The sequence below is a fragment of the Dipodomys ordii genome, unplaced genomic scaffold (assembly GCF_000151885.1).
Source record: "Dipodomys ordii isolate 6190 unplaced genomic scaffold, Dord_2.0 Scaffold120, whole genome shotgun sequence".
In the NCBI taxonomy this organism is placed as follows: domain Eukaryota; kingdom Metazoa; phylum Chordata; class Mammalia; order Rodentia; family Heteromyidae; genus Dipodomys; species Dipodomys ordii.
The window spans coordinates 2,015,543-2,028,574 of record NW_012267336.1 but is presented as its reverse complement, the minus strand read 5'-3'; the positions used below and the strand labels follow the sequence as shown (position 1 = coordinate 2,028,574).

General features: G+C 48.6%; 3 protein-coding genes across 4 annotated transcripts in view; 1 reads left to right on the top strand and 2 right to left on the bottom strand.

The window, feature by feature from the left end:
• Window positions 1–265: 265 nt before the first annotated feature.
• LOC105995732 (transmembrane protein 217-like) lies at window positions 266–808 on the bottom strand. The gene has a single exon (XM_013029573.1). It carries the CDS (start codon window positions 806–808, stop codon window positions 266–268), a length of 543 nt encoding a protein of 180 aa, XP_012885027.1.
• Window positions 809–2,931: 2,123 nt separating this feature from the next.
• Window positions 2,932–3,504, bottom strand: LOC105995731 (transmembrane protein 217-like). Its single transcript, XM_013029571.1, has one exon. It carries the CDS (start codon window positions 3,502–3,504, stop codon window positions 2,932–2,934), a length of 573 nt encoding a protein of 190 aa, XP_012885025.1.
• A 7,519-nt stretch (window positions 3,505–11,023) lies between these two features.
• Window positions 11,024–13,032, top strand: part of Tbc1d22b (TBC1 domain family, member 22B) — a 62,838-nt gene continuing 60,829 nt past the window's right edge. Inside the window, exon 1 of one of the 2 annotated variants that reach the window (XM_013029652.1) lies at window positions 11,024–11,312. In XM_013029652.1, coding sequence (XP_012885106.1) covers window positions 11,257–11,312 — 56 coding nt within the window. In that variant the 5' untranslated portion in view covers window positions 11,024–11,256. The remainder of the gene's footprint in view (window positions 11,313–13,032) is intronic. The other variant, XR_001175583.1, reaches the window with a different exon arrangement.

Sequence of the window (13,032 nt, the reverse complement as noted above, 5' to 3'; positions counted from 1 at the left end):
GGCACAGAGGACGTTCAGACAGGAGGGGTCAATGAGAGATACAACTTGACACCAACAAGGTAGGTAAACAGGCAGTATGAATGTATGTCATTGCACATTGGCAAACTAATTGACCTGTGCCACTTCGTTCCAAGAGCCTTAACTTAGAAACTCCCAAAAGGCAAGCAGTACCCACAGGACCCAGGCTTCACTGTTGCTAAACAGCATGCTTCTCTCTCTCTTTCTCTCTCCTCTCTCTCTCTCTCTCTGTCCATCCTGGCACTGTTCAGTTTGACTTGCGATACATGAGTCTCAGCCCAACAGGTGGCCACATGTCCACAGTGCTGACGGAGGAGTGTCTATGGCGGGCTAGCTTTCCCACCGCCCTGGGCTCCACGTAGAGGAAGTAGCCGTGCCTGACAATGAAGGGCAGACAGAAGAAGTGCAGGCACATGCGCAAGACTTGGAAGACCACGTACAGGTGACTCAGCTGCCTGAACTGTTCTTTCACGAGCCCCTGGATGAGCAGGACGATGGAGAAGTTGATGAGCTCGTAGGCAATGATCCATAACGTATAGATCAGCGGCCCCATACACTGGCTTGTGAGGATACTGTAGAGCAGGAAGCAGCTCACGAGGATGGTGATGAGGGCCAGGCAGATGTTGATGGTCTTCTTGTGGACAATGAGCCAGGTGACGAGCTCAGAGCTCGTGCTCAGGAAGAGGCTGTATTTGTCTTCATAGCCGATGTAGGTGGACTGGTTCAGCTCCATGATGAAGAACTGGATGGTGTTGAAGATCGAGAAGACAGCTGCCATGAGGGATATCATCCTGGCATTCATTTCCTACTCGTCTTCCTGGATTATCTCCTGCAAGGAAAGTACAAAGTTGATGGAGAAATACGACTGTCAGCCCCAGAGGAGGGCAGAGCAATGTGTGGACAGATGGCAGGCTGGGAGTCAGGGGACCATCCTGCCACTGGTGGCATGGATTTGGGGGCGTCGGAGTGCCCCTGGAATAATGAGCAATGGAGTTCTGGGCTCCCCTCTGGGGAATTTGTGCCACCTCTAAATGTTCGCCCTTTCTTTCTAAATCCTTGGGAATGGACAGTTCTGCTGCTGTCCTCTAGGGGGCGCCCTAGCCCTGTTTCAAGTCACAGGCTAGGCCAGCAGTGTGGAAGGGGGAAGTTTATGTGTGCAGGACTTAACTGTCTTCTCTGCCCAGAATAAAGATACCTTTAAACAGCTGCCATTCTGCTGGGTGCTGGTGGCTCATGTCTGTAATCCTGGTTATTCAGGAGGCTGAGATCTGAAGATCATGGTTTAAAGCCAGCTGAATCTCAGGAAAGGCCCTGAGATTCTTATCTCCAATTAAGTATCAGAAAACCAGCAGTGGAGCTGTGGCTCAAAGAGGCTCAGGGACAGTGCATGATGAGCTGCTGGCATCCAGCTTACAATTTATTTTTTACTTTGGGTGTTGGTCCAAGGGCTTGAACTCAGAGCCTAGGTGCTGTCACCCAGCTATTTTGCTCAAGGCTAGCACTCTGCTGCTTGAGCCACAGCTCTACTTCTGGATTTTGGTGTTTAATTGGAGATAAGAGTCTCACAGATTTTCCTGCCTGGCCTGGCTTCAAATCACAATCATCAGCTCTCAGCCTCCAGAGTAGCTAAGATTACAGGCATTAGTTACTGATGCCCAGCTGTTTTTACAATAATTTGCAGCTATTTTCCTAGGGAGCTGATCCATGGAGTTCATCTTGTCAGAAGTTGCTCAGTTACTCTTCAATTTTCTATAATTCACTGACAATACTTTTGTTGTTGTTGGTGGTGGTGGTGGGGCTTGAACTTAAAGCCTGGGTACTTGAGCCTCTCTGTGCTCAAGACTAGTTCTCTACCACTTGAGCCACAGCACCACTTCTGGTTTTTGAGTGGTTAATTGGAGATAAAGAAGCTCATCGGGACTTTCCTGCCCTGGCTGGCTTTGAACCTCGATCCTCAGATCTCAGCCTCCTGAGTAGCTAGGATTACATGTGTGAGCCAACTGTGCCTGGCTGGCTACACTTACACTTTTTTTCTTTAAGAAAAGCATTCAAGATGTACACTTTACCTGACATGTGACCATGACCCCTCTGTACATCACTTTTGTAATAATTTAAATTTTTTTTAAATATTTGAGACATGTACATTTAAATGCAATTTAAAACATAGATTAGGAGCGGGAAGAAGAGGGGGAAAGCCACAGGGAGGGAAATTGGCTGATTTATGTATTAACATCTTTTTTTTTTAATTCAAAAGAAAACAAAGACTAAGCATCAATAATCAGCGACCCCTGGTGGCTATAATGCGTTGGTACATCGTGGCTTTTCTGCAATGTTAGCCTCTAGGCCACATTAAAATCAAACCAACCTTCCAAGGCATGTCAAATCCTATCGCTTTAGCAAAGCCATTTGTGATTACTGCAGTCCATGCGACTGCATTCCTCTCCACACATTAACAAAATTCCTGGGACTTGAATTCAGGGCCTCACACTTGGTTGAGAATTTTCACTTAAGATTGGTACTCTTAACTACTGGAGCTACACCTCTACTGTCTTGATTTTTGTTTTTTGGTGGTGGTGTTGTTGCTTTTTTTCTTTGGTAGTCAATTGGAAATAAAGCCTCATGGACTTTTCTGCTTGGGCTGGCCTCAAACGGTGATCCTCAGATCTCAGCCTCCTGACTGGCTAGGATTACAAGCGTAAGCCCTGATGCTCAGCTCATCCTCTTCATTTGGATCCACCAGGAGGTATGGACCAGAAAAAGAGGACAGACCTGGAGGAGGGCTTGTTCAAAACCAGTGCCCTTGGACTAAGTCTCATGGTGGGGTGGGATGGCCCATGAAAGGAAGAAGAGTGGAGACCACAGCCTGGGCCTGGGTGTGTGTGGGGGGGGAGGGTGGGAGGAGGCTGACATTTATTATAAGTGATGGACGAAGCTTATAATCTTCGATTTCCGTCGTGGAGATTCAGCACTCGCCACTGACATGCGTCTGTTGTAGCAGATGATGTTGCCCTGCTTTTGACTTTTGTAGATGATTCGCATGTAGTTGAAGACGAAGAACATCCAGAAGCCATGCAAGAAGGTCCGGCATACCAGGCCGCTCCAGCGCACGAATCTGACCTCCTCTATGCTGAAGTCATTGATGAGGATCTGGATGGTCAAGTTGACCGTCTCATAGATAAAGATCCATGCGATGTAGATGAGCAGGCCCCTATAGATCTGGGCATACACAGAGTACAGGAGGAGGAAGCTGATGATCATGGTGATGAAACACTGGAAAATAATGATTCTAAAACTCCAACAGATGATGAAATGGCTTAGCATGTTCTTCAGGCCCCTGTGGTCCTGGGGGCTAATCGCCGTGCAGTTGCCATCCTCCAGGTGCTTCTGCTCAAAGATGAGGTACAAGTGGGTGACTATGATGGAGAAGACTCCTGACAGTGTGGTCCCTATCTTGGCAGTCATCCCACACCAGCGCTTCTGCTTCATGTCCACACCTACGGAGATAAACCACAGGAGCCCGGCTGCAGGAGCTGCCCAGGCTGGCAATCCAAGCCTGCTCTCTGTTTCCCCTTCTCTGATCCACCTCGGAGCCTCAGAGAAACAGGGAGGGCAGGGAAGAACGGCCTAGTTGAAATTGGCTGTAGTGCGGAGGGGGATTTCTGGAGCTGGGAGCTGATAAAGGAAAGCACTGGTTCTTAACCCTAGAAGTGCCTGGGCCTCAGGCCCCTCCCTCCCTTCTTCCCTGGACCAATCAGATATCCTCTGGGCGGGACCCAGGCAGCAGGGTTCTAAGAGCCTCAGAGGAATTTTCATAGGCAGCCAATCCCATGTTAGAAAACACAAGGTTATATAACAAGGTGGTCTAAATTCTCTCTGATCTCTCCACATATAGCTCCCCTGACCACTTCTGTCCTCATGGTGAAATTGGCTAACTCTAGGGCAGCAGGGTTATGATGTAAACAGACGGGCGCTTGACTGGCTTTCCAAGTCACTCCTCTCTGCTGCCTATCAAAACTTATGAATTGGGCTGGGAAGGTGGCTCAGCAGTAGAGTGCTTGCCTTGCATGCATGAGGCCCTGGGTTCGATTTCTCAGCACTACATAAGCAGAAAAAGCTGGAAGTGGCGCTATGGCTCAAGTGGTAGAGCCCTTGCCTTGAGCTGAAGAACTGAGGGACAGCTCCCAGGCCCAGAGTTCAAGCCCCATGACCGACAAAACAAAACAAAACAAAACAAAACTTATGAATTAATGGGTGCTGGTGGCTCACACTTGTAATCCTAGCTACTCCGGAGGCTGAGAGTTGGAGGATCATGTTTTGAAGCCAGTCTGGGCAGAAAAGTCTAAGAAAGTCTTCCATTAACAAGGAAAATGCCAGATTGGAGGTATGGCTCCAATAGTAAGAGTGTTAGCCCAGCAAATGCTAAACTCTGAGTTCCCAATACCAGAGAAAGGGGGGTAGGGGGAGTGGGCTGGGCTGCGAAAATATTAGTAAGACTTTTTATTTATTTATTTATTATTATTATTTATAGCAGTACAGCAGAAGTCAGGCACACTGATCAAGTATTCTTTGTGTGTGTGTGTGTGTGTGTGTGTGTGGCAGTCCTAGGGTTTGAACTCAGGGCCTGGGTACTGTCCATAAGATTTTTTGCTGAAGGCTAGTGCTCTACTACTTGAGCCACAACTCCATTTCTGGCTTTTTGATGGTTAATTGGAGGTAAGAATCTCACAGACTTTCATGCCTAGGCTACTTTGAAATGTGATTATCAGATCTAAGCCTTCTGAGTAGCTAGGGTTATGAAGTGAACCTCCAGAGCCTGGCTTATTAGTCAAGTCCTCTATCATACATCTACATCCCCAGCCAGATGACTGTGGATAGTTCTTTACTCTGGATGTCTTACAAATTTCCCTCCCTTCCTTCCTTCCTTATAGTATTTGAACTCAGGGCCTTGCACTTACTAGGCAGGTGCTCTACCACTTGGACCACACCTTCAACCCTGCAACTTTGCAAATCAACACTTCCTGTTTTACCAACAAAATCTCCATCTTTGGCTCTTAGAGCACAGATTTCCCAAAAACTCTCCTGTGGGGGATAAAATGGGTAATCCTCTTCAACCTAGAGAAAATGCCTGGCGTGCTTTGGTGGTGAGTCAGCCTACAAGCAAGGAAAAAACAGCCCGACAGAGAATGAGGTAATTCTGACAGTAAATCTCACAGTTGGGTACAAAGTCCACACAGTCTGCTGGCCACTCAGCGTCCCAGGGTGCCTGCATTCTTTCTCGTGTGTGTGTGTGTGTGTGTGTGTGTGTGTGCGCGCGCGCGCGCGCGCTGGCCTTCAGTGTCACAGCTGCCTGCCACAGCCCCTCACACCAACACCCCAACCAGGAGTATATCCTCAAGCTCCCCCTCTCCTTGTCTCTTTCACAGGAAGTGCACATTTCCCAGACATGCTCAGCAGTCTTCCTATCATAGCTCATTGGTCAGCACTAGGTCACATGACCACCCATAGTCAGGGGGAGGCTGGGAAAGCAAGTTTCTGGCAAAGCTGAATGGGATTATCCACTTATGCCCAGACTGGGAACACAGTTGCTCTACCCCACTGAAAAAGGAGGTCCTTAACAAGGAATATGCGTGAGATAACTCAAAAGCTACTTGTGCTGCACCCATGAGTTAACCTAAAGCAGGATGCCAGCTGGGCACCCAGCCTTTGGCATCCGTGTCCTTTGATCTGAGCCATTTTCCACACCTCCAGGAAAGACAGGATTTACCTGTGGTAAAAGGCAAATTGTCCTTTAGGCAGGCAATGCTTACTTTTTTCTTTTCTCTCTCTCTTTTTTTTTTTTGTTTGTCGTGGGTCTTGAACTCTGGGCTTGGGTGCTATCCCTGAGCTCTTCAGCTTAAGGCAAGGGTTCTACCATTTGAGCCACAGTGCCACTTCCAATTTTCTGGTGGTTCACTGGAGATAAGAGACTCATGGACTTTCCTGCCCAGGCTGGCTTTGAGCCGTGATCCTCAGATCTCAGCCTCCTGAGTAGCTAGGATTACAGGCGTGAGCCATTGGCGCCCAGTTTTCTTTCTCTTTTTATGCAGGTACTGGGGCTTGAACTCAGGGTCTTAAGCTTTTACTTTCACTCAAGGCTGGTGTTCTACCACTTTTTTTTTTTTTTCTAATTGGAGATAAGAGCCTCACAGATTTTTCTGCCCTGGCTGTTTCAAATTGTGATCCTCAGTTCCAGTTTTCTGGTGGATTATTGGAGGTAAGAGTCTCATGGACTTTCCTGCACCTGGCTGGCTTCGAACAACAATAATCAGATCTCAGCATCTTGAGTAGCACTGCTATTATTATTTTTTTTTCTTTTGCCAGTCCTGGGTCTTAAACTCAGAGGGCGCTGTCCCTGAGCCTCTTTGTGCTCAAGGCTAGCACTCTACCACTTGAGCCACAGTGCCACTTCTGGCACTGTTTCTGAGTAGTTTATTGGCGCTAAGCTTTTCATAGACTTTCCTGCCCAGCCTGGCTTCCAACCACACTCCCTCAGATCTCAGCAGTGCCCAGCGCACTGTTACTTTTATCTCAACAAATACAACTGCCTCCGGTCTGCTGCCTATATAAGCATGTGAAAAATCTCTCCTATCTCCACCTCTCCTTTGACCCTAAGTTTCTTTCCAGCTTATCTTCAGCCTTTTCTGTGTTAGTCAAAGCAAGCAACAGATCCGATTGTTGGCCCATTGAAACAGAAAAGCCATTCCTTATAGATGATGAAGGCCGCAGAATCACGTGTATCTATTAACCAGTGCGAAGCCCCATAAACAATCACGGTGCCTTGGTGGCCCATGACAGTGATCACATCGTTAGGTCAGGAGCCTGTCGGCCTCTGCTTATTTGGGGCGGGGCCATTTGGGCTGATGCCAGCCGGGCTGGCTGGTGTGTCTGTAGTCAACTGTTGGCTGGCCGGGCAGCTCTGTTGGTTTTGGCTGAATTCATTCCTACGTCAGAGCCTGAGCTGGCTCTTGGCTAATTTCCGATGGCCTCAGCTGGGATACTGGGAGGTTTGGCCAGGGTCCACATGTCTCTCATTGTGCAGCAGGCCAGTCTAGACATGCGCTAATAGCAATCACACAAGCCCAGTTACACGACTGCTTTTCAGGCGTCTGCGTGTGAAATAGTTACTAAAATCTCATTGACCCATACAATCAATCTCACGGGAGCCTAGAGCCAGCAGAGGATGAGCCGACATGATAAGGCCCAGGAGGGTAAGAATCAACCCCACCATGTACCCAGTCTACCCCGCCAAGACTAGAAGCTTCTCTCCAAGGGTGGTAGTCACAGCTCAGTGCCCAGCTGGATCCCTGAAGACCCCACAAAGCCACTGGTGAGCATTTGAATCTTGTCATTATGCTGCAAGTCCTTCTGGCCAGCCTCTTGCTGCCCAGGCTGCCTCAATGGCTCTTCCAGCCCAGGGCTTCAGCCATGCCTGGCACTGCCCGCCCACAGATCCAAGATTTTTTTTTTTGGTCCATGGTGGGGCTTGAACTCTAGGCCTGGGCACTGTCCCTGAGCTCTTCAGCTCAAGGCTAGTGCTCTACCACTTGAACCACAGTGCCACTTCCAGTTTTCTGGTGGTTTATTGGAGATAAGAGTCTCACTGATTTTCCTTGCCTAGGCTAGCTTTGACCACCATCCTTAGATCTCAGCCTCATAAGTAGCTAGGATTACAGGCATGAGCCGCGGGCCCCTGGCTCCCAAGATTCTTATCTGCTTTGTCATCTCTGCAACATGAGCGCCTCCCGCCTCAAAACTGAGAGTGGAGCATTTTATTAACACACCTTGATGGCACAGTTGTTGCCTTAGCTCTCAAGGAAGCCTGGAGAGTGAGAAGCTGGCTCTGGCAGATACCATACTGGGAGGTGGGCTCTGTATCTCATGGAATTTCCACAGGTTGGGAAACTGTCTGGTGATGATGTTGTCTGCAATCACGGCCTTGCACTGGCTAGGCCGCATCACCTGAGCACCTCTAACCCTCTTTGCTGTGATTAGTTTTGAAATAGAGTCTCTCACTTTTGCCCAAGCCAACGTGGACCATGATCCTCCTGTTTATGTTTCCTGCCAGGCATGTACCACTGAGCTCAGCTATTAGTTCAGATGGGGTCCCACAGACTTTTTATCTGGATTGGCCCCACACCAAGCCTTCTGAATAGCTAGGGTTACGGGTGTGAGCCGTTGCACCTGGCTGACAATGATGCTCAGTGGTACATTAATGACCAAGAATGCGCGAAGCCATGGACTGAGTCCCCAGTACTATGCAAACAAGAAACCAAACAAGAAAAGTGGAACAGAAGGAAAAAGAATGCTGACTGAACACTGTTGGAAATGAAACCCTCAGAAATGGGAATGAAGACATGTTTTCATCATGGAAGAGTACATTGCAATGAAGATGAAACTGGAGAGATGGTGGAGAGGAAAAAAAGCCAGTTGCAAGAGCATATGTATAGAGTGATGCTATTTATAACGTTTCCAAACACGGCAAGCATGTTGTTTATGGACACGCACATATGTGGGGCGTCAGCGACATGCGGGAAAGCTGAACCTGTCACCCAGGATCTAGCTTTCCAGCGGGGGAGGGAGGAGGAGGGAGACTGGAGACCCACACAAAAGGGGAAAAGTGACTTTATTTGTATCTTAGGCCTCTTTCTTTTTCTCCTCTCCCTCCCTCCCTTCTCTTCCTCCCTCCTCACCTTCCTCCCTCCCTCCTCCCTCTCTCCTCACCTTCCTTCCTTTCTCCTTCCTTCCTTCCTCTCTCTCTTTTGTTAACTAACTCATTTGAGCAAACTTTTTTTTGTTGTTGGTCATAGGGCCTGAATTCTGGGCCTGGGCACTGTCCCTCAGCTCTTCAGCTCAAGGCTAATGCCCTACCACTTGAGCCATAGCACCACTTCAGGCTTTTTCTGCTTATGTGGTGCTGAGGAATCAAACCCAGGGCCTCATGTATGCAAGGCAAGCATCCTACCACTGAGCCACCTTCCCAGCCCCCGAGAAAACTTTTTTGATTAGCTTACATTAGTTACATAGGAGGGGATTTCACTATTCTATTTGCATACATGTTTATAATATTTTTTTTTTTTTTTTTTGTCGGTCCTGGGGCCTGAACTCTGGGCTTGGGCGCTGTCCCTCAGCTCTTCAGCTCAAGGCTAGCGCTCTACCACTTGAGCCACAGCACCACTTCCGGCTTTTTTCTTTTTGCTTATGTGGTGCTGGGAATCGAACCCAGGGCCTCAGGCATACAAGACAAGCGCTCTACCACTGAGCCACCTTCCCAGCCCCGAGGATTGGGGTTTAAAGCCAGCCCTGGCAGGAAAGTCTATGAGACTCTTATCTCCAGAAAACCAGAAGTGGTGCTGTGGCTCAAGTGGTAGAACACTTGCCTTGAGCTAAAAGAGCTCATGGTGAGTGGAAAGAGCCCAGGCTCAGAGTTCAAGCCCTATGACAGACAAAAAAATAAAAATAAAAAAGAAAGAAAAGCAAGAAAGAAAAGAAAAGATTAAAAGTTAGGTGCTAGTGGCTCAAGCCTATAATCCTAGCTACTTAGGAGGCTGAGATCTGAGGATTGTGGTTCAAAGCCAACACAGGAAAGGAGTCTTGACTCTGTTCTCCAATTAACCACCAGAAAACTGGAAGTGGAGCTGTGGCTCAGAATGGTAGAATGCTAGCCTTGATGGATAGTGCCTAGGCCTTGAGTTCAAGCCCCACGACTGGGAAAAAGAAAATAAAAAGAATCATTAACTGGGCTGGGAAGGTGGCTCAGTGGTAAAGTGCTTGCCTTGCATGCTTGAGGCCCTGGGTTCGATTCCTCAGCACCCATGAGAAAAAAAAGCCGGAAGTGGCGCTGTGGCTCAAGTGGTAGAGCACTAGCCTTGAGCTGAAGAGCTGAGGGGCAGCGCCCAGGCTCAGAGTTCAGGCCCACGACCGGACCCCCAAAACAAAACAAAACAAAAAGAATCATTAACTAACAGGGCTCCTTAAGTATTCTCCAATATGTAGAAAGACATGGGATAGCAGTGAATAGAGTGGGCTTCAAGGGCAATCAGCCACATGCTACAGTCTTTAGATGACACAAAATGACTCTGAACTAGCAAATATTCCTCTTTCAATCATCATGGAATACAACCACAAACACTAAAAAACAAAAAGTAGAATCACTAACAAGACAAAGGGTTTAAAATGCTCATATTAGGTTTCATTCTGAGTAAAAGCTCAATGGAAAAAAAATCAAAGGTGAATGATAAAGAAAATTAAGGACATGGGTTCCTACGGCTTTAATCTTTGTAGCTGATGTTATACAGATACTCTATGTCCTCAAGAGAAATGGCACTTGGTAATTTCAACTGGATGGATAAAATAAGAACATTTCCCTAAGAACAACCTGTCAAGTGCTTAGCTTCCTGTAGTCAAAACTAAGAGTCGAGATTGAAATTGGGGTTACATCATTTCAATTTCACCTGCAACCCAAATCATGTCATAGTGTTCAGTTATCAGAGAAGAGGGAAATTCTGATGAACCAACTGTTACTTGCCTGTTGAAACAGTCACCCTGGGCTGTATCAGTCTTCTTTCAAAAAAATTCAAGTAATAATAAATTGGGGGCTTTAAGGGAAAGAAGGGGGCGTGTCATAAACCAGTGTCATTGAGTTGGGAGATCTTAAAAATGGCCCATAACCATCACTGAGGGTTCTTACTTTTAAGTCAAAAGCTTTATGTATGTACATAAGTATATTATGCTCTTTTTCTTCTTCTTCTTAAAAAAAATATATGTAGCTGAGAAATCTCATCCCCCTCAAAGAAAACCATCTTTCCCCAGGTCTCTTTCCGTACCTGTTTCTTGCCTCCAGTGGGTACAACTTTCAGCCCCGCCTTCCTGCTCTCTTAGGCCCCGCCTCCTCGGTCCACCTGCATGCCCAGCCGCTGACGTAGAAGTTGGGCTTCAGAGGCCTGCAGGATTCTGGCTTCTGATTGGTCCATCCGTCTTGGGCCTGTGCAGAACACCAATGGCAATGGGGCTGGGCGGGGAGATGCCCACATCCAAGATGGCGTCCCCAAGAGCTGGGAGCGGGTGACCGGCGGCGGCGGCGGCGGCGGCGGCGGGGAAGCGGCCTGGGTCCGGCCCTCAGATTCCGGGGTCCTGGGGGTGGCATCCCGCGGGCGCCTCCCCCCCGTGGCCCGCCTACCAGGACCTCCCCGGGCCAGAGCCATGGCCGCCGAGAACAGCAAGCAGTTTTGGAAGAGGAGCGCCAAGCTGCCGGGGAGGTGAGCCCAGGACGCCGAGGGGGAGGCGGGATCGGACCAAACCCTCCCGGACCCGAAATCCCGCGGGCCCGGGGCGCCTCGGAGGCCGGACGACTGGTTTGGGGGACCCCGGGCTGAAGGGGCCGGGACCGCCTGGCCGTGGCGGGGCAGCTGTCAAGCCGCGAGCCCTGGGGCCGGCGGGGTGTGGGGCGCGCCCTGGGGCCGGCGGCGGGGGGCTCTGGGGGGTGACCTCACCCGGGAGGGGCCCGGAAGTCGGGCGAGTGGCCTGGACCATCCTGGGCGGGGGGGCTGGCCCCCAAAATGCTTCCCACTTCAGCCCCAACTCCTCCTCAGGGGTCTCCGCCCAGCACAGGTGGTTGCCTGCCGGTGGGGGGCCCCTCGGCTGGGCCCTCGACGGGGTGGGGCCCCGCAGGAACCCGTCTTTCTCCTGGACCTCCTGGGGGCAGCCAGCCAGAGAGCCATTCTCCAGCCTGCGTTCGTTACTTTACCTCCTATTGGCCTTTTAAAAATTAGGTGTTAGTCACTGACCATTTTCTCAGGATTTGTGCAGCCCAAAGTGAACCCCCCCCCTCCGCCACCGTGTGTAGTAATGTAAACAGACATTGTGTAAATATACCCAGTTCTTTCATTCTTCAGTTTTGTTGGAAAGCTACTTTTTTTTCTTTCTTTCTTCTGATTGCATGTTGACACTTAGCAATCTTCCACCCATCCATCAGTCTTCTGTTGGTTTACAGCTTCAATTTGTTTGAGGTTGGGTCCTGAGCAGTAAGAGAAGTGTGTTTTTCAGTTGTTAAGATCCTGATAAGATCTTAAGGAGAATAGAGTGGAAGTCAGTGTTTAGCACATACATTGTACAAAACAAATACAAATTAAATATTAAAATCATATGAGAGGCTGGGTGGTGGTAGCTCATGCCTGTAATCTCAGCTATTCAGGAGAATGAGATCTGAGACTTCATTTCAAAGCCAGCCACAACAGGAAAGTTCCAGAGACTTTTAACTACAAGTAACCAACAAAAAGCTGGAAGTGGAAGTGTGCCTCAAATGATTAGAGCTCCAGCCTTGAGCAAAAACGCTAAGGGAGAGTGCCCTGGTCTTGAGTTCAAGCCCTAGTTGTACCAGCACACTTGCACACACATGCACCAAAATAAAATAAAATCATGCAAGGGAATGCAAAAATGGCTTCCCATTAAAACACTGTGGAGGGCTGGGAAGGTGGCTCAGTGGTAGAGCGCAAGCCTTGAGCTGAAGAGCTGAGGGACAGCGCCCAGGCCCAGAGTTCAGGCCCCACAACTGGACCCAAAAAAATAAAATAAAATAAAACACTGGAATTAATAATGTTGTCAGTACTAAACATGTGCTTTAGATGAACACCACTTCCTGCCATCTGATTTCCTTTCCTTCCTGGTCTGTTAAGCTCTCCAGTTGTGCTCACAGTGTTTTCTGTGGTTTTCCATAGAAAGATCATGACATGCCCACATCCTAAAATTTGAATGAGTGGGGAAACAGTTAAGTCAGGAAACAATGTAGAAGATAATGGTAGGTGGTGTGGTACTTTGTGCCTTTGGTCTGTTGTTTTAACTATCTTTTGTTTCCCATATTTCTTCTCCTGAATTACAGGATCATGGAACTTTTTTTTTTTGAACTCTGGGCCTGGGCACTGTCCCTCAGCTCTTCAGCTCAAGGCTAGCGCTCTACCACTTGAGCCACAGCACCACTTC